This window comes from Dasypus novemcinctus, chromosome 12, assembly GCF_030445035.2.
Source record: "Dasypus novemcinctus isolate mDasNov1 chromosome 12, mDasNov1.1.hap2, whole genome shotgun sequence".
NCBI classification, from domain to species: Eukaryota; Metazoa; Chordata; class Mammalia; order Cingulata; family Dasypodidae; genus Dasypus; species Dasypus novemcinctus.
This window is the reverse complement of record NC_080684.1, coordinates 90558917-90582277: the sequence shown is the minus strand read 5'-3', so window position 1 is coordinate 90582277 and position 23361 is coordinate 90558917. Positions and strand designations below refer to the sequence as shown.

Here is a 23361-nt window from a genome sequence, read left to right as displayed (position 1 = left end):
TGTTGCTTGCTTTAGCATCTCTTGTGCTCCTGGAGGCCTTTTCATGTAAGTGGCTTTGGAGACATTTATCAGAGCAGGCCCTGGGCCTGGAGAACCTTCCAGGGGATGTTTGTAAAGGAAGGCTCCACACAGCCTCCTGAGTCTGACCCTTTCCCTACAGAGCAGGTAGGATCGACCCAGAGCTCACTTCCTCTCCCCTCCTTTGGACACATCCACCTTTACCAGGCTTGGGACCCCCAGGTTGTGTGCACACTGTGAAATCTCCCATCAGCGGCTGGCTTCTGTGGGCTGATCTCATCAGCAAGCCTGCCTCGGGCTAGGATGAGTGAAATATCCGCTGGGAGCACACCTGCCATTTGCCAGGGGTGAATTAATTCAGGTTGCCAGGTTCCCTCAAGGAAGCAGCTGGTTTTGAATTCCTCTCTCAATGGATGGGCAGTTCACGAATTTCCTTTTCATTAATCCTCTAGTGTGTCCTATGCCTGTGTAACACCTACCCTCCCCAATAATTGGTGCTGTCTCAGCCATATTTACTCTGGTTTAAGATGGGAGTTCTCCAACTTCAGAGTGCAGCAGAATCACCTGGGCAGCTTATAAGACATGCTTATACCAGGGTCCCCCCCTGAATTCCCTAGGTCTGGGAAGGGCCCAGGAATTTGCATTTTAAAAATACTTACCCAGGCAATTCTGATGCAGGCCGTCTGCTGAGCCCCCTTGGACAAGAATCTGTCTTAGAGGCTCTAATTGTGCTTTCGGGCCTGGCTTGCTGCTTGCTTTTGGCATTGCCACCTGCTGTTGACTTTCCACTGTCTTGCCACGCAGGGAGTGTACAGCTGCCCACAATTTCTTAGTCACTTGTTCCCTTCTCCCAGCGGCCTCACCGCTTGACATTCTTAGTTCAGTGCGTGCACGGGGGTAGTGGAGAGTAACGAATGGCTAGATTTGTCCATAAAAACTCCTGGCCCTCTCTCTGGGTCTCCTGAGCAGGCCTTGGCCCAGACAAATCAAAACCTGGTTGGCTGTTTAAATTCGGGAAAGAGAACATGTTTTACGGCAGGAGAAAAATCAGCATTGTCCCAGGAATCATCATGTCTTTTGAGGGGAGTTTGAGGAACTTGAAGGCTGAGAACTGAGTTCCAGGGAATTATATCTTTAGGCCTCTTAGACGATTAAAAAGGGCAGTAATGGTGAATGGTGCAATGCCATTCTTTGGGGGGAAAGCTCTTTCTTGCACATGCCATGCATCCTGGGATCAGGGAGTCTCTCTGCAGAGCCTGTTGATACAAATCTTGGCTTTGGTCTGAAAAATATCCACATAGTGCTGACGGGCCAAGGAGGAAAGCAGAAAAGGCCCATGGCTTGCAGCAGAGCTGGCTTGGGGCTCTGTGGGGCTCATTGAGTCACAGCTTAAAGCAACTTGTTGGCATGCTGTCCTGAGTTTGTGCTCTGCACAAAGGGCTGGGGGGCCATTTAATGAATTGGCAGCTTTGGCTGCAAGTCGGCCTCCTGGTGGTGTTGTGGCAGTGACCACCAAACACAGCTCTTCTGAGTGAAAGCCGTTTGGTGACCCTGGGGAGCGGTAGGCGATGGTGGTCCGTGTGGAGATACGCCTTGTCCCAAACTCTGTCCATCTCCCAGACAAGAGCAGGAACCCCCACACTGGCCTCCAGCTTGACTTGGATGCTCGCTTGGCTGCAACTGGCCTCTGGGCCCCTTGGAAAGCTCCCCTCCCTGCCTCTGACTCAGTGCCCTGCAGAGCTGGTGGAACTGGCCGGGGTTAGCTCACTCCTTGTGAATGGCAGGGAGGTTGCCAGCTTCTGTTGTGGGGATTAGAGAGCAAACTTGTTCTCAGTAAGTGATGCTAATGTGGTGTTTATGCTTTGCTTCCCTGTTACTCTCTCCCTCAGTCCCACCTCCCTGAACCTCTCAGTTGATCCTGTACAATTTCATCTGCTTGGACGGGTCCATCACAGTAGGATTTAGAGATCCTCTGGTGTGGCAGCGGACTTGGCCCAGTGGTTAGGGCATCCATCTACCACATGGGAGGTACGCGGTTCAAACCCCGGGCCTCCTTGACCCGTGTGGAGCTGGTCCACGCGCAGTGCTGATGTGCGCAAGGAGTGCTGTGCCACGCAGGGGTGTCCCCTGCATGGGGGAGCCCCACGCGCAAGGAGTGCGCCCCATAGGGAGAGCCGCCCAGTGCGAAAGAAAGCTCAGCCTGCCCAGGAATGGCCCCGCACACACGGAGAGCTGACACAACAAGATGACGCAACAAAAAGAAACACAGATTCCCGTGCCTCTGACAACAACAGAAGGGGACAAAGACGAAATGGCAAATGGACACAGAGAACAGACAACTCGGGGAAGGGAGAGAAATAAATAAATCTTTAAAAAATAAGAGAGATCCTCTAAAACCTGATTCTGTCATCCCAACCTTATCCATGACCTGGAGAATCAGCAGCCTCTGGGATTAGCCTGCCTGCCTTTTAGGCCTGACTCCATCTTTATGAGCTGTGTAACCTTGGGCAGTCGTTAGCCTCTTCATGCCTCAGTTTCCTCATCTGTAAAATGGGGTTGAAGTTAAGATTAAATGAGATAATGTGCACTGGTACATGGCTAACACATAATAAATGTTATTGTTATTATTGTGATGCCCGCTGATTAAAGATGTTAACATCTCAGGGCCAAAGACGTCTCCGAGACCTTGCCACTCCAACTGTGGTCCCTGGACCAGTGTCACCTACATCACCTGGGAGCTTGCTAGAAATGCAGAATCCAGGGCCCCACTCCAGACCTGCATTTTACCGAGATGCCCAGTGACTCCTATTTGAGAGACACTGTTCTAGAATACTCCCTGTAGGCTCTCCATTGATGAGCGCCAGACCCCTTGAGGGTAGGGGGCTGTGATTTTCTTGGTTAAGGCCTCAAATACTTCCAAGTGGCCCACAGTCTGACCCACTCCCCAAAGCAGGCCAGGAGGATGGCCGGCCCACCCCTCCTGCCCCAGGGCGCATGTCGAGGGGCAGGAGGAAAGATACGCATGTGGGGGTGGGGAGGGGCGAGGCCTGTGCCATGACTTTATGATTTGCTGAGTGCTCGTCTCTCCTTAAGCACGGGTCCTAGGACAGATCTCTGACAGATCTCATGTAGAATCACCGTCATGCCGTGAACCCCTGCTAGGTGCCTGGCAGTTTACATACATTATTTCCATTCCTCATAACAACTCCAAGAGGTAGGCATTGCTAACCCCATTTTATGGATGAGGAAACTGAGACCCGTCAGGTTGGGTGGTTGCCCTGAGGTCCCCTAGGCAGTAAAAGCCCAAGGCTTTCCCATTGCCCTGCTGAGGTCACCCAGCTCTTAGGGCTCACGGCAGCCAATGCGGAAGATACAGCCAACGGCTGCAGAGCAGGTGCTACTGGGGCTTACTCAAAAAAGGAAATCCTGCCTGTGCAGAGGAGGCGGGGCCCTGCATTTCACACGGGGTGGGAGCTGGCTGGGCCGAGGTTGCCTCTTCACTAGGCAGCGCCGCAGGTGCACTTGGCATCGATGGGTTAAGCATTAACTCATAGGGTGGCCTTGGTTAAAAGTGGACCGTTTTATAAGGCATGTGGTGCCGTCTAGACTTGGGGACATTTATGAAAGGGGCTGCGCTGCCTGTCGGGCTCAAACACCTGAGTTGTTTGGAAGGGGGAGGGAAATCTCTCTCACTTAAGGCAGGAACAAACTGGATATTTTCGTGGAGGGTATGTGATTTCAGACGTTGGGTAATCTCTTCCTGCTGGGCCTGTCTTTCTTTGTAGATGTGGAAATGGAGCAACACTGGAGAGGGGGTGAAGCAGGGCGTCTCCAGACGTTTCTTTGGTAGCTCTTGGCCGTGAGGGTAATTTTGTCATTATCGATGTCATTTTTTTGTCACTGCCCGTTCCCCCTACCTCGAGGGCTGGGGTGGAATATGGCAGCTCCCTCTTGTGTCACCTCAGCCCTGTGCTGGGTACGTGGTGGGAGCTCAAAAAATACTTACCGCCCGAGCGAATGAGTGAATGAACAGTCACACTTCATGAAGGCTGCGGTGATTATCTTGAAGCTGACTTGATTCTCAGAGGAATGTTCTAATCCCCCTGTTGCGTCTGATGGGCAGCAATAAGGAGGCGATGGGGGAGATGGTCCTGGGGACGACGGTCCTTTCGGGGTTCAAGCTTTTCATGCTGTCATCTCAGGGCACTCAGGGCCCGTGGTAACGGAGGCCACTTCTGGCATTCAGAGGAGGTGCAGTTTAGGGATACAGGATGAAGAGGCGCTTGCCTTTGATGCACTTTGGGAGCAAATGAAGTCTGCATTCCTTGCTGCCCATGAGGAAGCAGGAGGAAATTCAGGTATGCTCTGAAGAAGGAAGGAGAGAGGAAGGGAGGGAAAGAGGGAGGGAGGGAGGAGGGGAGGGGAAGTCCATTCATGGGCATCACTCCAGGTTAAAAATGGCTGATGTTTACTGAGCAGGTTATCATTACCGTGGGCCCGGTACATTCTAAGGCACCATTATTTCCCTGCTTCACAGATAGGCTCTGTCACCTGCCCAGGGTCACACAGCTGGTTAGTGGTCTTAGCCAGGATTCCACCCTGTGTCCCTAAGGGCCTCTCTGTGCCCTGACTCAGTTTATCCTCACAACAACTTGGTGGAGCAGCACTGTTCCAGTTATTACCCTTCTCCTTCTGAAACAACCTTTTAAAAATGTGAACAATCATTCTTAGATCTCCTGGACTCTATACACAGGATATGGGCTGGATTTGGCCCTTAGGCTGAATATGCAGCAAAGATGCAAGATGATTTCCAAGGATGCAGAAGGCTTGGAAGAAGACAAAATGAGAAAGGTGTGAAGAGATGATGGTGGTGTCAAGGGTGGCAGGATCAGTTAGGGGGTCGGGGACGGTTTCCCGAAGGGGGTGGGGTTGGAGCTGAAGCTTGACTGATCTAGAGGCATGCAAAGAACAGCACTTGCCTGTGCTGTATAGTGTACAGTAAGCCCTAAGGATTGCTGGCTATTATTACTTTCGTTGTTATTGCTTTCTTGTGTTGCCATTACCTGGCTATCTGACCTTGGCTGGGTCATCCTTCTGCTCCTGGGAATGGAACTAAATGTCTTCCCTCTAAACTGTGGCAGTTGCACAGTTCTAAGTGATTTCTGGCCTTGGTCTTCTCCTGACTTCCATAGGCTCTTTGAGATAGGTGGGCTGAATGGGTCTTCTTTTATATTTTCAATGGCAGATTCATTGTAGGAAGAGGGAAGCTTTTGTGCAGAGACAATGATGATGGTTCTTAACATTTACTGAGCCCTTTTAGTTTCCCCAGTGCCTAGTGGGGTTTTATTAGAATGTGAGCACTTTCTTTTGCATACTGGGCTGTTAGCATCCCCCTGGCAAATGCACCATGAGACTGTTGCTCCACTGTTGGGGGGAATTGACAAGGGGGCTTATTTTCTTACCCCCCAGAATGTCAACACCCTCCCCTGACCCCCGGATGGTGAAAGAATTTATTCCTATTATAGTTTGACAATAGGCCTTCTTTGGGCCTCCTTGAGGCCAAGTGCAGCCTGCTGCATAATCAAAGGGATGGTTTCTACCCTGGGCCATCTTATTTCATGAAGGAATGTAGGAGTTGGTCCAACAGCCACCCACATCCAACTTGTCTGCCTGGCCTGTGTGCCTTCACTGTCTGCTTCCTCCCAGGATCCCAGGCCCGACTCAGATAAAATAAAGCCTTCCGCTCATATCTTTACATTTGACGTAAGCGAAGGGAGGCTTTTCTTGCTCTGCGCTGAATGGGGCTGCTGTGAAGGCCTGGGGTAGTGCTGAGCCTGGCCTCGGCTGGCAGGCTCGTTGCTGTCTGTGCAGCCTCCAATAATCCATCCACAGGTGGACAGAGGGCCGGGCCTGCCCCTGGATTTGCAGGAGGGCTCCCTCTTGCTTCAGATCATTTCCTCTGCTGCAGGATCCCCCGTGCAGGATGGCAAAGCAATCCTGCGTCATCTTACCATCATGCCTGTCTGGGAAGTCTCCTTTGGGGCGGGGGGGGGGGGGGGGGGTGATCCCTCGGTTTTCACCCCAGTTCCATTGCTGCTTCTCTTCTCCCTCGCTTTCTCTTCCTTCCCTCTCTCCTCCCCTTTCTATCTACCTGGCACCTGCCTGGCTTGCCTACAATAAAGGTTTTCTCAGGCCTACTACGCGCCAAGTGCCGCGTGAAGCACCAGAGATAAAGCTGTGAATAAGAGCCCCGCTGGTGCAGAGAAAAGCAATGGCACAAATACTTACTTCATTACAACTGGGAAGAAGACTGCAAAGGAGAAATACAGGGAGCTGTGGTTGACTTAACCTGGTTTTTTAAAGGAGGTCAGCAAATAACGAAAACAGCAATAACAGCTTCTCTTTTCTTGCTGAGTCATAGATGCACTGATTGTATTTGAGAATTGTTTCCCTTTCTACTAAGGGCTTGGTTGAGACCTGGCTCAGGTCGGAAGTTGGAAATGTTCCCAAATGCAAATAAATTCCTGCCAAGGCTGACCCCGGGTAACCCCGTGATAGTCCAGGTGGGAGGGTGGGTGGCTGCTAACAAGGATGCACCAGAGAACTTCCTGTCTTTGTAATTCAGAGGGATAGTTTAGCTGCCCGTCACCTGGCAAAAGGTGGTACGGGAGAACACTGGGGCCACAGGAGGGCTGGTTTCGGAGGGAACTGAGCAGGCTTTCGGAGCCCAGCAAATGGCCTGGTGGGCTTCTTGGTACCCCTGGACACCCAGCTGCCCGAGTGGTTTCTGCCCCCCTTCGAGCCCAGGAGGTTTGAATGAACAACCATCTTGTTTATGAGCAAAGATGAATATCCATTGGCAAGCATGTTTTTCCTTCTTAGATTCCCAGATTCCCCAGTGTCATTTAATGCATTTTTATTGATGTGTTTCTTTTGAGTAATTGCTCTGTGCATTGGCCCTGGCAGTGCCCTGCAATTCAGATTTTCAGACGTTGGCACAGATCTTTTGGAATCCACTGGGGCAGGGCAGGGAATCCAGCTGCCACTTCCTTTGTTTTCCCTGATTTTTCTCTTGAGTCTTTTTTTTTTTTTTTTAGGTACCAGGGCCAGGGGTTGAACCCAGGACCTTGTATGTGGGAAAATGGAGCTCAACCACTGAGCTGCATTGGCTCCCCTCTCTTGAGTCTTCTTGTCATACCATGTGTTACAAAAGGTATCTTGGGCAAGAGGAAGGATGTAGGAACGATCTGACTTCTGAGTGATTCCATAAACACAGCCTCAGCTGAGTCTTCAAACCCAATATTCAAGGCAGAACTGGCCTCAAGATGGGCCACGCAATTATGCTGTTGCAGCAGCTGTTTGCTGGCGCTGAGTGGTACTCATTTCACTTAACCGTGTTTCATCATCGATACTCTGTAAACTGAGCTCTCCTTTTATGCTATTTTCAAAGGATCCGGAGTCCTAGCGTAAATGAATCTGGCCACGTTAGGCAGCCTCTGCTTTATGGCAAAAAAAAAAAAAAAAAAAAAGAATCCACAATTCTAGACCTTAAAGGCTGTTAAAACCTGATGTTTTCTGTTGCCGGGAGAAGGGTATTTTTGCTATAAATGAGAGACATGACGGGGTATTTTGAAGCTTTGTTTTGGTTATTGTCAGATCTGCCAACAAATAACATCTGTATTTATTTTCCGAACTCCCCCAATGGCTGATTTGCATCTGTTTAGTTCTTTGAGTAACATTTCATTTCCTGACTTTATAGGTTGCTATAAAATCCATTCGTAAGGACAAAATTAAGGACGAACAAGATATGGTTCACATCAGACGAGAGATTGAGATCATGTCATCCCTCAGCCATCCTCATATCATCAGTATTTATGAAGGTCAGTGTTTTGTTCTTTTTTTCCACTCCTGTATCAGTTACCATTTCTCAGACCATGGGGCTTCCCAAGACTTGTAGATAATTGTCCTTCTGGGCAGAAGCCAAGTATTTTTCCTCATGATGCAAAAAGAGTTGGTTGGATGTTATCTCTCGTTTGGTTACCTTGAATGCAGGGAGACACAGGCAAATGCAGCTAGCTCCCTTTGGTCATGAAGTATCTCTGGGGGGCAGACGCCTTACTCCCTCTTACCAGATCTTCCATGGTTGCTAAGCAACCCGCCTTATTGAAAGCCAGTATGTGAGACAGCCGTGATTTCTGAAAAATGGCAGTTCCCTGGGTGACCATGTGCTGGTGGAACATTATAACCGCTGTTCCCCAAAGCTGACGGCCCTGGTGGTGGAGGTGGTCCCAGTTTTTCAGTGTTAGCCTCTTTTGAATTAGGAATGAGCTCTGAGCAGGTCTAGGAAGCCCCAAGAAATAGGGACTGGGTGGTATGGCAGATGCCTTGCAAATAGAGCCCAAGTTGTAGTTGTTGTTTGGAGAAGCTTACAAAGTGCTCGTGCTTTTGTCCTTTATGGCCTATTTTATTTTTATACTCTATAAAAAATATACACAAACAATATGTGTTTCTTGCAGAATGGTTGAAATACAAATATTAAAATAAAAAAAATAACTTCTGATCCGACTCCCAGAAGTAACAGATTGATAGATAGAACTCTGTCTGTATTTTTATCTTTCTCTTTCTGTGGATTTTATCCAAAATCAGATCATACTATTTATGCTTTTTGATTTATCATTAAACATATATTTTGAAATAATTTTAAACTTACAGGAAAACTGAAAAAAATCATAAAAAATATTACAGGGAACTCCAATATACCCTCTACCCAGATACCCAGATTTATCAACTTGAACATTTTGCCACATTTAGTCTTCCTTTCTCCTCCTCTCCCTCCTTCCCTATGTCTCTCTCTCTTTCTATTATCTATTATCTATTTTTTAAACATTTTGAGAAGAGGCTGTATACATACAGTGCTCCTTTAACCCTTAATATTTCCATGTGTTGATGTGTTTTATAACTTAACTTTTTTCATTTATTATATCATGCATCTCTTCCTCTGTCAATAAATGTTCCTTGTAAAGGTATTTTAAAAGACTTTATAGTATTCCATTTATGGACATACCATAATTTATTGAATAATTACTCTTGCCAAACATTTGTTTCAAATTTCTGATTATTGTAAACAGAACTTTAAGACCCTCCTGGCGCATAATTTTTACAGTTAATTCTAATTATTTTCTTAGAATAAATTTCTAGTCTTGGACTTGCTGAGTCAATGTGTTTCCCCAGAATGCTTTTTTTTTTTTTTTAAATGTTTGGTAGAGTCAGAAAAATTAACCTATTTTTAACTTGTGATCTGATCATAAGATAGGCAGGATAAGAGAATACTAGATGGTAACCCTAAATTTTTTCTGATATTTTTAGTTTTCCTTTATCTGGTTCCTTGTTCCTCTTTGCCATTCTTCTTTCTGTAGGTTCTATTTTTGCTTCTTATCTAGAGGTAAATGTTAGTAACATCTTATCTTGTATCCCAATTTTTTAAAAGCTCATTTTTGGAGTTTTTGGGGATTATATTTTAAGGGAAAAATTTCATTCATCCAATCATTTATTCATTCCATGAACATCTCTTGCAAAGATTCCAAATTGTGTTCCCTGAGCTAGCAGCACAACATCACTTGGGATTATTAGAAATTCAAACTCTTGGGCCTCATCCTGCGTCTAATGAATCAGAGACTCTGAGGGTAGGCCCAGAAATCTGTCTGTTAACAAATTTGAGAACCATTAGTCTACTGAGTTTCTGCTTCCCATAAAGCATGTGTTACATGTGATTAAAAATATAAAGGTGAATCTGATATGGATCCCATACTCAAGAAGCATGACAAGGCAGGATGGAAAAAGCGTTAAGTAAGAAATCTATTCTGGGAAATGAAGGCCTGGGGGTCAGAAGTTTTCATGGAGTTGTATGATATCTGGACTGGGCCTTGAAGGAGTGTTTTGGGGGAGGAAATGGCGAAAGTAGAATTCCAGGCTGATAAAACAAATCTGAATATACCTGGTAAATGAGGAGAATTTCTAGAAGTTAGAAGTGAGTAGAGCTACAAGAAGCAGGGTGAGAGTGAGATTTAGTAAATTCTGAGGGTATTTAAAGCTCTGGTTACCATGGAAACTAGAAGGCCATGGTAAAGGATGATACAGTTTGCTTGACCTCTGTGGTGTGGACTGGTATGGGTAGTATAGTCTGAGCACTTTTGTATTTTGGGATTTCTTGGACTGGAGCAGGAGACTTCTCCATCAGGAAGGCAGAGACTTTTCTCCCAGCACAGAGTTTACAGATTCTTTATTTGGGAGGCAATGTGTGGTAACCGATGACTGACTGGAAAAGCTTGATTTCTTCACTGCCTCCATGCCCTCTCCGACCTTGGGAGTCACCCACGTCAAATGTGGGGCAGGAATCTTAGTGGAGGGATGTTCTGTTACCAAGATCAAGTCTGCCTCAGTTGGAAGCCACTGCTGGAGCTCTAAGAAGAGAAGCCCTTGCTTATAACTTTAAAGATGGCTGCCAGAATGAATAAAAGTTCTATCAAGGCCTCCGGAGGGAGGTTGGACTGCGATTCAAAGCCCTTAGAATGGGTTTCAGGGAGTCAGGGAAGAGCCTGCTTTCTAATATCAGACAGCTTTGGGTTTCCGTCTCAGATCTGCCATCATGGCCTGGTCATGAGACGTTGGGCAAGCTGGTGGGACTCTCAGTGCCTCAATTACCAAACCTATAGAATGGGGATAACAATACAACCTCTCTCATAGGGCTGTCAGTAGGATTAAACAAGATGACACATATTACCTGGTAAGCTCAAAAAAGATCATTATTTTGAGAATACATAATCATCACAAGTGGTTCTTAACTTGGGGTCCCTAGGTAAGGATATTTATGGGTAAACTGCAGGGGTCTTTAAAACCCATTGGAATGGTATTTAACTGTGTTTCTCAAAACAGAAGCCACTAGCCACATGTGACTTTAAATTAAAATTAATTAAAATTAAAAATTAAAAATTTAGTTCCCCATTGCACTTAATCATATTTCAAGTGCTCAATAGCCACATATGGCTAATGGCTACCGTATTGGACAGCGTTGATATAGAATATTTCCACCACTGCAGAAAATTCTGTTGGACAGTGCTGGTGTATAATATCTTAGTGTTATGTGCATGGGATAATTTTTTCTGGGGAGATAGCATATAACTTTCATCAGATTCTCAAAGGGATTCCTGACTTCAAGTAGGTTAAAAAAAACCAACGTGTTTTGTGGCTGCAGGATGCCATTCAAATAAAATGTATTGTTTTTAATGCAGAAAACTCCTAGGGACTTAAAAGTGGCCTTTTCTTCTTTTAATTTCTTAGAGAAATCCAGTTTCTGTGCTGTTCCCTTTTTTCTCCCACACAAGCTCTGTTTCTCCCATATCCACTAAATAACTGTGGGGGAGGCAGCTCCCCTCCCTTCCCGGGGGCTTAGAAGTGGGAGATCTCCAAGGCTCTATTCCAGCTTTTATACCTCTAACTGTGACTTCACAACCCTCAGGTCCCAGGATTTTGTCTTGCCTCACTGCCTAGGGCCCCAGGGCCTGGCTCTGAGAGTAAAATGAGAAGTCCCGTGTCTTCTGTGGAACCCTTTAGAATTTACAAAGCCGTCTAGCACATCTAGCCTCATTTGATTCCCACAGTAAACCTTTGGGGTAGGCTGGGTAGGTGTTCCCATTTTGCAGTTGTGGAAACTGAGGCTCTAGAAGGTGAAGGACTTATTGGTATCAGAGCTCACTGGTGTCCCTGGCAGGCAGGTCTCCCAGCCTCATTGGTTTTTCCCTGTACCAGGCCTCAGCCCTTTATTTCTCATCTTGTTTCTTATTTTTCTGTTCTCCGCAGCCCATCTCCTGCCCCTCAGCACTCTCCGGTGCTTGGACTTCTCTACCCTGATGTTGCTGCTTTGTTGTGGCAGGGTCTGAGCCTGTGACTTAATAGGCTGATCTCTCTGCCATGCACAGAGAAAAAGGGGATGCTTCTCTCTGGAAGCTGATTGGTTGTTTGATAGGCCCTTCAGTAATCTTAGCTGAGTCCAGAAATTGCATTAATTTGATTAGTGAATAATCAATGCCTAGGCACCTAAGTGGTTTTTTGGACATTACCCACCTGAATAGGACCTATTAAAGAATTTTATATTTTCTTCTTCAGCACAGACTTTTATGATTTAAAAAAAAACACAAACACTTGGCAGCAGCTACGTAACAAAGCAGTAAATAATATGCTTAACCTTGAAGTATGTTAAGGAACATTGAGCTTTGGTGAAGGAAGACACCATCTTGGACTAACTGGTACTATTTCCAGAAAAAAGTCATTTATTCATTTTAAAAAATATTAACTAAGCAATCTACTACCTACCAGGTCTTGTCCTAGCACTGGGTGTACAATGGCAAACAAAAGCGGCCCCCTGCTCTATAGAGCCAGACATGGGCAAGAGGAGACAGGCGGTGAGCTGATAGGGTGACCACTGCCCAAGTGGCTTTTGAGCTGAGGCCCAAGTGAAGTGAGGCATGTGCCCTGGGAAGAGCTGGGGGGGGGGCAGGCAATGGGGACAGCAGGTGCAAAAGCTCAGAGGAGGGAAGGAGCTTGTGTTGGTGGAAGCTTGTGCTGGTGTGAGGCTGAGGGATGCATGAGAAGGAGAGTGGCAGGAGAGGGGAGGTTAGAGAGGGCCAGTCTTTAGCCCTTGGCTAAAGGAAGGAGTGTGGATTTTACACTGGGAGTGACTGGAAGCCACTGGTTTTGAGGAGGTAAGTAGTACTTTTTGGTTTACATTTTTAAAAAATACTAATAATAGCGGGAGTTCTTGTTTATTACCACATGCCAGGAGGTGTGACTGTGTCATTTCCTTTATTCCTCATGTCTGTGAAGTATGTACTGCTAACATCCTATTTTTATGGGAAGGAGAGTTCGGCTTAGAGGCTATGTACATTTTCTGAGGCCACACTGACTAGTAATTAGTGGTTCTGAGAGTCGGACCCAGGCAGTGACACTCTGAAGCAGGTGCTCCTAAGCTGGGTTATTGGGTGGCCTGCGGGGACCCCTAACTGGAGGCAAGCATAGTCCTTGATCCTGTGAGAAGGAGAATTTGTAGCCTTCCCAGAGGATGCTGCCTTCTATATGTGAGAGCATTAAATCCCAGCTTTCTTGGTGGTTTAGAAAATATTTTTGCCAACATCTCAGAAAAAGTATATGGCCCAAATCTGGTAAACTACACAGATCATTATTTTGCATGCTGCAGAACACCATGGAAATGTAAGTTGTTTATGTGTAATCTACAATGCCCACAGGTCCATAAACTCTGGCTCTTCACTGATCCACTCTGGTGTTCACGAAATCTCAAAAACAATCCCTCTCTAATGTCTTTCTCAAACAGACCCTGGGGTTACTCTCCTGTTGGCTCCCGTGTGAAAGTGATTAACCCTCAAATTTGTCAACTCTGTGTAAACACAAACCATAACTGGTTTCTAATGCTAAGTAAATAAAAGAGGATAGAAACACACCTTGTAGTGAGTGATGCTAAGGGCGACCTAATCTAATCAAAAGAGAAAAGAAAGGACAAAATCGTTGGCACCATCACTGAGATGAGAAGGAACCGGGTTTCCAGTCAAAGGAATTCCATTCTCTCAGCAGGGAGGTAATTGACAATATGGAAAGAACATCTGAAAAGGAAGTGCCCGCTAGAGCTTTCAACTTGGTTGCCTAGGATGGAAGAGATAAAACTGTTTTTGCCTGAGGTTCTGATTTCAGGACCCGAGTTCAAACATCAAAGGCAAGTTGTCTCGCTCCCATTTCCCCTTTGAAAGCCTAGGAGACCCAGTCTGCGAAACATCTTGCTGCACAACACTTTAGGGAATCTCAGCATCCCATCTGGTAAAATTCCTGCAATTGAAAGCGCAGAGGTGGGGGAGATGGGGCCTGGGCCTTCACTTTTATGCCCTTGGTTTTCTTTCCTGGAAATCTCTCTTCCTGGCCATGCAAGATTACAGCTCGAGGTTGGTTGGTCCTTGGCATCGTGGTATGCACAGAACTGGCAAGCCCTCTCAGCGCTCCAGTCTTGGGTTAAGTATGATCCTGCTCTCCAGGACCAAGTGGGAAGCCTAATTGGAGGCTTTTGCCAGCTGTGATCTCTCACCTTTGGAAGAGTTTCTCAAACGTAAAGACAAAACAAAACAGACCAGAATGCCTCCTTTTGATAAGTGGGTGACTCTCAAGCCGTTAACCCTTTCTTACCTGCTGCCCATGACACATGTAAAAGAGTCCGTATTCTTGAATACTCTGAATCCCTACCATCAAGACACTTTGGATGAGTTGACTATCAGTTCAAGGTTCCCTATCTTCATAGAAATCTACATTATCATATGATTTTTCAAGCTACCTGTGCCTCCTGAGATTCTGATAGATGCTTCTGGAAGGGCATCCTTGCTTCTTGATGAAATGACTGCTCTAGAAATCCAGCCAGATGGGAAATCAAGAGATGGACTCTGTGGAAATGCCAGTACTGTGTACTGCAAGCCTTCTACCTTCCTGCCTCTCCCTCCCCACCGCCCCCTGCTTTTTGTGGCAAGGGACAGTAGGACTTTTGGCAAGACATTTCCATAGAATCCAGCAGAGGTCCTGGAGTTGGAAGCTGTTGCTGACCCACTCCCTGCCCCTGAAAAATGCATTCTTGTCCTTGAACAAGGATTGTGGAACCCTGACAAACTGGCTAATAATGCATTTGATGAGCAGCGAGCTTCAGCGGAATCAGCTCCACCTGGACGCCAACCCAGACCTACTGAATCCAAAGGTGGAGGTGCCCGGCCACCTGAGTAGTAACAAGCCCCTCAGGCGTGGGAACCACGTAAAGAGAAAGCCTCCTTAGGGGGTTGGAAAATGAAGCAGAGGCCCCATTTCTAGCACCAATTATTTGAAGATACCTACAGTAGAAGCAGTTTACATTTTTCTTCTCTGGTTCAAATGACCTAATCCAGGATTCTCAGGCAGACTTGGTAGCAGGTCCTGATTTGGGCCCTTTTGAAGACAGGGGGATAGCTGAATTGATCTAACAAGGTCAGTCAGTCATTAATATCACCCACTGTTCCTATTCATTCATTCATCATTCATTTTATAAAAATTTATTGAGCACTTATTATATTCCAGGCAACTCTTCTAACAGGTTGACTATATAATTTATAGACCAAAAGGGGCTGCTGATTATAATGGACTTAGCTTTGAATACTAATTCTCCCAGTTGCTACTGTGGGACCTTAGGTCAGTGACTTCATCTCCTTGAGGCTTAGTTTCTTTATCTGTAAAATGGAGCCAACAGCTAGCTACTTTATAGATAAGGGTGAGAGGATTAAATGAGGTAATAAATTTGCTAAGCACAGTGCTGGGTAGATGCTCAGTAAATGGTAGCAATTATTCCTGATGTGGATGTTTAGGGACCAATGAGAGAAACTTCTTCTGGGAGATGGTGGAAAGAAGGACAGATTGTCTAGATCCAGGAGTCTCGATGCTGGAAGCACATTAGGATCTCGTGGGGAGTTTGTAAAAAAACCTTGATGCCTGGGTCTCATCCCTAGAAATTCCGACTTAATTGATCACACTCAGATCTGCAAAGAAGAGGAAATGAGCCCTGCCCTAGAAACTTGTGTCAGTCTGATCGTTTGTCATCAGTGAATTCTAGAAACCAACATGTGTCCAGCAGCAGTCACCAGTGCATCCTGGGTGATACTTTTGGGCTTGGATTTACTTAGTTAGCCATTTGATTGCTGCCCTCATCAAGACTCAGAGCCCCATGAAACAGTTTGTTGAACTTGGCAAAGTGGTGTATAATGCTTGTGTTTACTCTTTTGGACCCATAGAGAACTGGTGAGCGGTTTAATGCCCTCCCTTTGCTGCCCAGATGCACTTGTTCCACATGAAGTCCCTGCAGACTGGATCCAAAGGAAAGGCTCGCCCCTATTAATAACACAGCATCAGAGTTTCTTCACTTGTAGTCATATGAAAGAGCCCTGCAGCTGTGGATCTGCTGGCCACGTTTTTTTAATGAGTTTCCTATTAAGTTAGCTAGTTGACCTTCAAGTGTATTATTTTCATTGTTTTCATTTAATTACACCCAAGCCATTTTTCTAAAGGCTGGAGATTAGAAATAAAACAACTGAAAACTAATGCTACTCCCTGGCTGTCCTGCCTCACCCTTGGGTTTCCTGGAATTCAGTATTTGCTAGTGCCTTAAATAATACCACTTGCACTTGAAGCTATTTTTTTTCCCTTTGAAACTGCATTTTATTGGCTAAGTTATTTCTTAATATCAACAGTGCTTTCTCTGCAGCCTCTATACCTACAACATTGAGGAATTTACCTTCACAGGATGAACCAAAGATGAGGCTTACAGTCTTCTTTTTAAAAACTTATTTTGAAATAATTTCAAATTTATGGGACAGTTGTAAAAATAATACAAACCCCATACAGAGAACTCCAGCTTACCCCCACCTCCTGAGGTACTCAGGTCCACCATCTTTTAATGTTTTGCCACATTTGCCATCTCTCTATCTCTATAATCAGTCTTTTTCACCTCTATCTATCTATCTATCCATCCATCCATCCTATCCATCCATCTATCTATATTTCCTGAACATTTGATTTTAGTTGCACACCTGTTGTTTGAAAACTTAATACTTGCATGTGTATTTCCTGAGAACAGGGATATTCACTTATGTAACCATCTTAAGTACAGTTATCAAGTTGAGCTAATTTTTAAAGAAGAAAAATGAAACTATTGCAATTTAATATGTTGCCATTTGAAATTAATTGGGATGACTCTAATTTGCCTAGGCAATCAACAGCATGTATTTAGGAAGTCTTGAAGAACATGAGTGAGAGGCCTCTACATTAATCATTTAGATATTGAAAGGGGGTTTGCATTAGATGAATGGTGACTTCTAGCCTGCAGAGTCTGGGTTCCTTTGATTTAGAACACTTGCATTTCTCCCCACACCCCATGCTTCTGGCAGCAGGTTCATCTGGTAACTATGGCTTTGAGATGACCTCTGAGGTTTGAAACACCACTGGGGAAAGAAGAATCGGCCACAGCTATGTAGGGCATCGAGCAGTTAGGAGAGCTAGGCTTGCTGCTTGCTGCGGGTGACTGTCTGAGGCCTTTGATGTCTTTGAGTATTAGTTTCTCTCTCTCTCTCTCTTTCTCTCTCTCTTTCTTTCTTTCTTTCTTTCCTTTCTTCTACAGCCCCCTCTCCAACAATCACACAAACATACCTCAAGGGTACAAATGTGATCTCAGGTGCAGATTCTGCCAATAATAGACAAATTTTCATTTCTATAATCCTGGACTTGATCCAGGCATGTCTTTACTTGTTCTCCTTTCTTAAGCTAAGACTTGGTGCCCAGTAACAGCTGGCACTTGTTGGATCATTGCTGTGTGCCAGGTACTATTCTGATAATGAAGGATAGTTTCTTATATCTTCATAGTGAAGATATAATAATGAAGCTTCATTTTACAAATGATGAAACAGAGGCACAGAAAGGTTAGCTAGTTTGCCAAGGACACCCAACTGGTAAGTGGCAGAGCCTGGATTTGAACCCAGGCAGCTTGGCTCCAGGAGTCAGCCTCTTAACTACTCCACTATATTGCCCATTGAGACAGACTGGAATTTAGAGTGACAACATACTTCACAGAGTGGCTGAGCCATATGTGATGGGTCAAGCTGTGGCTTGAACCAGAAGTCTCATAACCACAGGCCTGGATTTTCTACCCTGAGTATGTGGTGAGCGCGAGATGAGCTCCTATAGCAAATCCCTCTGAGGATCGGTGGGGGGGGGGGGGGGGTGTGTATTTTGAGAGAGGAAGACTATAGCTGTCTTCACTGAGGGATTTCTCCCCACCTCACTGCCTGAATTGGAGGGAGCATGCTTTTTTGATGAATTTACCAGGTTAAGTACAAGAGTCTTAGCATTAGCCTGGGGTTGTTCTGAAAGGTTCCAACCAGTTGTAAGAGCCTTTTTAGATTCAAGATTGTGTGAGTGACAGAAAAGCTGAGACAGAGCAGTCGAATGATCAGCAAGACTGTGGGGCACAAAGGATGAGTAGGTGGTGATGGCTAATGGGGCCCATTTCCACCTCAGCACATGAAATGAATGGTTCTTGGCAAGCCTTCTACATCCTGTCTTCTGCAGGTAGCATTTATATTTTCTTGCTATTTCTTCTGCCTGGCATGGAGTCCACTGTTGGCAGTGGGTGGTCTGGTTGGCTTTGGTTCTTCTTGGGCATGCCAACCAAGATCTAGAAAGAATTGGTTTAAGAAAAAACAACAAGCAGTGAACTAAAAAACCTTTCATTGTCCAAACCAGAGTGCACATTGTTTTAACTCTGAACAACTCATGGACGGAAGGAGAGCTGCCAGTCCAATTTAATTTTCTCACCCTCACTGTAATGGGCTTTTAGACTCAAGGGATCAGAGGACCAGTTTATGAAGTCATAAGCCCATGAAGTGTTTGGAATTTAGTTTTTGGGAGGAAACTTATAAAGAATGAGTCTTGTATTGACCAAATGATCTAATTAGGTCACAAGTCTTTTAAAAAGAAAGGATATTCCATTTATGAAATGAAAAATAAGCTCACTTTCTGTGAGGATCCTACTGACCTTTAATAACAGACCACTGCTTAGGGGTGGTAAGGTACTTCTGTGTGGGGCCGTTGGGAAATTTAATAAAATGCGCCCACATGGGGAGGCAGGAGGGTGGAAGGAATGGCAACATCCTGGAACTAATTTAGGAGATGGACCTGATGGAAAGCAAAGGCATGGAGAGAATTCTGACGGGTCCACTCCTAAGCTGTTGGCCTCTTTGCTTAAAACCAACAAACGAAACCTTCTGCCCTCAAAGTTACATGTGAACCAGAGGGCCGTGTTCCACAGAAAGACATCCTCCCGTTTTTATTACCAACTCTTCAAAAAGCCTCCTGTAAATGGATTCCCCCTAAGCCCACTTTTCTCCTGAATGGCTCCAAAACTGGCCGGTGGGTGGTTAAAATCCCAAGGTCTCCTCACTCATCAGTGTTTTGCTCAAGCTAGAGCATTGTTTTTATAATAGGCATTTTCTCAAGTTATGCAAGTTGTGCTATTAACCTCCAGGGCAGCAGGAGGGAATCATTAGGAATTGGGTAATTAGTGAGGTTGTGAAAGCCAGACAATCAGAAGGCAGGATTGGACTGTCAAACTGAACATCTGATGAAATTCAGAATTAATTTGGAGAAGTAACTTGTTGCTATAGCAACCAATCCACACTCTCCCTTGAAATGGAAAATAAACAGAAAACAAGAAAAATAATTCAAGTTGGTGCCTGGGGAGGAGGCCTTTTTGCAGAACAGTGGAAGAAAACTCAGAGTTTGGATGTTTTAGGATGTGCCAAAACAATGGTAAAACCAAAGCAAAATACAACTCCTTTTTGATGGTTCACTTCTATGCCTGTTTTCTCTAGGAATCTTTTCAGGTCCATCCAATCTCACCTCACCAATCTTTCTAGCTAATCATCTAAGTACTTAAAGTCTGACCATACAGGTTAGCACTTGAATTATTTTGCAAGTGTTAGTTGTGTCCAACTGGATAGCAATTCCTCAAGGGCAAAGAATATGTCTTAGGCTGCTTTTGCATTCCCTTTACAAAGCAGAATGCTTAGATAAGTCCTTCAGGTAACTAATATGAAACATTTTCAGAAAAGACAGTGATACTGGTTCTATTTAAAGAAACACAGCCTTTATTGAGAGTGATGCGAAGAGAGGAAATGAATGAGGGAAGCAGGTGAGGTGAGTTGTGGCTTTAGGGTCAACACCAATTTGTGATCAACTCCTTATTTGGTACATAGCATACAGATGCTCATCAAAAGTAAGGATAAGAATGTTTCACAGCAGCACTATTCATAATGCCTCCCAACTGGAACAACCCAAATGTCCATTGGCAGTAGAATGGGTAAGTAAACCATGGTACTTTCACATGATGGAGGACTCTAGAGCAATGAGAATGAACAATCTTCAAGTACACGGAATATTCTCACAAACATAATGTTGAGCTGATGAAGCCAGACACAAATGAACATATACGGCATAATTCCATTTTTATAAAATTAAAAACTGGCAAAACGAATTTATGATATTGGTTTATAGTAGGTTATCCTTGGGAAGGTGGTGAGAGACAGAACGGGGATGTGGAGGTGCTTGCGGGGTGCTGGTAATCTATTTTTCGATCGGGTGCTGGTGTCCTGTTTATGAGGTAGGGATCGTATTAGTCCTTCCCGCATAGAGTTGTTATAAGGATTAAGTGTAATCATCCACGGCATGTAATAATTACTCGATAGAAGTTAACCTTTCTTATTGGAAGCCATCTGAGGAAGGAGCGATCACTCTGGGAAGGCTCCCAGGAAGAAGTGAACCTTGAACTGTTTCATGGGTCCAGGATTGGGGATAATACCCTGCTCCTCATTTCCATCTCTTTCATTGTTCCTGGCAGTGTGTCATCATGTCTGACTTGCCCAAAGCTCTTACGGGCGCTCAAGGCTTCTGGGTTTCATCCATAGCCTGCCTCTTCCTTCCGTTTATATTCCCTGGCACCCACCAGCTCTCTGCAGTCCTCCTGGTTCTGCCCCTGTGTCCTTACTCACTCTTCTGCCTGGGCCGTCTTTTATTATATTCCCAGCTTCATTCAGCATCCCCAGGGCCAGCCACATGGTAGGTGCTTTATAAGAATTGTCATTATACCGAAAATCTAGCTCTGTACCAGATGGACACGCCCCCAGCACTGTGGGCTGACTCAAGCTGAGCCAAATTCCTGTTCAGGGTTTGCATTTTCCTGGTAGGCCTGGCGCGTCAAGGGGCATAGTTTTCCTTACCATTCTGGAGCCATCGGGCTTCTGGGTAAAATTGTCTGGCCAAGAGGCACACGCTTTCATTTTTTTCAGAAAGGAAACCCTTCCCAACTGCTGGAAAATAAGCTTTTGCTTAGTGACTAATAACATAAACACAGACAAGATTTCTGGGCTTATAAATAACCAGCCATAAAAGTGCCCAAGGGAAGTGGCCCTTTTGGCCAGAAGAATGGCTGCGAGTGTTCCTATCACCTCCCTGACAGTGACCTTACGCAGGCAAGAAGGCTGGGCCGAGGGTGCGGAAGCTGGTTTTTCTTCAGTACTTCGGGACGAATTCCCAAGAACTTATGGTGATACATTAGAAATCCTAGACTATTCTGGAAAAATAATAGATGATCTCTAAGTTCCCTTCCTGAGCGAAAATCCTGTGATTCTGTAGCAGCTACAAAATGTTTAAGAGAGGGAAGTAGTGGGTTTTTGTTTTGCCAGAGCTGCCTAAAAAGGCAGATGAAGTCATGAGAATAGCTTCCATTTGTTGTGCCCTTACCGAGACATCGAGCTGCACGCGAGACCCCTGAGCTCCCTGAATCCCCTCCCGGCAACCAGGTGGGCATGTTGTTATTGGCCTCATTTGACTGAGAAGGAGACTGAGGTTTTGGGAGGTTAAGATATGTGAATAAGACTCTAGTGACGAAGAGCACAGAGTCTGTGCTCCCATTCTAGTTCTGTCTTATACTTACTCTCCAGCTGCTCATCGTTACTTAACCTCACTGTACTCTTATCTGTAAAATGAGGACATCCTTAGAAACAAGATCATAGTCATGTGGATTAAATGAGATGATTCTTGCAAAATGCTTATTAGCCCAGTGCCTAGCACATAGTAGGCCTTCAATAAATGCTGCTATTATTAGGAAAGAACTCAAGAGGCTTCATGTATAACATCACAAGCCCTCCTTCATGAATTGTGGGAGCCCCAAGTCCAGAGCTGTTGTTTGGATTTAGCTAATCTAGGGATAAAATCATGGCCTTGACTTCAAGACTTGGGCAGTTTCCTAGGGCAGGGGTGAGGGTGGTGGGTGGGGGTGGTGTCCCGGAGCCAGGCCTGACCACTTGGATGGTGCTCTGACCTGCTGTCTACCAACTCTGCCTGTAACAGTGAGGGGTGATTTTTATCACTTAGATATCGTTTCATTCATCCAGTGTTTCCCAAACTGGTTCCTGGGAACATTTGTTCCTCTGGATGTTAGTAGGAGCATTGAAATGGCCAAACCTGCAAATCTCTGAGTTAAAGAAATAAGACTTTCCAAGACAGGTGATGGAGTATGAGCATTTTTCAAATCTTTCCCTGCTTTCGACCGTGGAACCCCTTTTTCTCTGACATGTCTTGCAAGACTCGTGCTCCATGGACTGTGCATTTGGAATTCCCCACCTCCCTCCAAACACAGTAGTTGGGGGGCAGGCAGGAGTGAAAACTGGGACCTCACTGAGGAGGATTCTGTAGTGGCCCAGGCCCGAGAGCCTGGGCGAGGGGTAGCTGGGGAGGTGAGACAAAAGGACACATTCGGGATTTATGGTAGAGGTGGGACCAGTACAATTTAAGCATGGCAGCTGTGTTGACATATTGAACTCTGCTGAATTGAACTGCAACCCTGGTGCCAGATGAGCCAGTTGGAAGGTTAGAATCCTGTCTCTTTTGTCTGCCTTAGGCAAATGACCCACACCTTCTAATAGTCATCGACTTGACCAGCAGTTTGGGTCTCCTATAAGGATGCACCAGACACCTTGGTTTGTGAGGCTCCTTTTATTTAACTGTCTAAGTGCTTTCTCTTTTTCCTCCTTCCTCTCCCACCCCCTTTTAAAATTAGAAAACTCTCTGCCTTCTCCAGGGCACATGCGTCTTATCATTTTTGGAACCTGAGCCATCCCAGAGGCAGCTCTTCCAGTTTCTAAAGTTTATTCTTAATGAAAAGTGCACGCAGGCTGAAATCCCTGGCAGGAGCTGAAGCTGCGGGATACACCGAGGCCAGCAGATGCCGAGCAGCCAATTTTATCTGGCTGTTCTCTCCCTCTCCCCACCCTCCTCCTTCCCCCTTATTTTATCAGAGAGGTTTGGCTGGACTTGAAGAATCCAGCAAGGAGCTGGAGAGGTCTGAGCTTCTAGCAGCCAGTGACAAGATGTGGGCAGATAGGGGACCCGGGCCTGGGGCAGGTTCCATTTACACACTCAGTTCCTCATCTAGTGTGTCTGGCTTGGTGCTAGGCCTCTGAGGGTCCAGTAATTTTGATACCTACAGTAATAGTTACTCCGATTGACTGTGGGCTGTAAGTTTAGGCCTTGTACTAAGCATTTAATACACCTGATATCAGAAACTTCTCCCAACAGTTCTAGAAAGTAGTGACAAATGTTGTTTGCATTTCATAGTTGACCAAACTGAGGCACAGAGAGGGCAAGCAACTTCCCCAGTTATACAGCAAG

General features: G+C 45.5%; 1 protein-coding gene across 1 annotated transcript in view; it reads left to right on the top strand.

Annotated features, from left to right (window-relative positions):
- NUAK1 (NUAK family kinase 1) overlaps positions 1 to 23361 on the top strand; it is a 72545-nt gene that overhangs the window by 25028 nt on the left and 24156 nt on the right. Inside the window, exon 2 of the mRNA XM_004473291.5 lies at positions 7778 to 7898. Coding sequence (XP_004473348.1) covers positions 7778 to 7898 — 121 coding nt within the window. The remainder of the gene's footprint in view (positions 1 to 7777; positions 7899 to 23361) is intronic.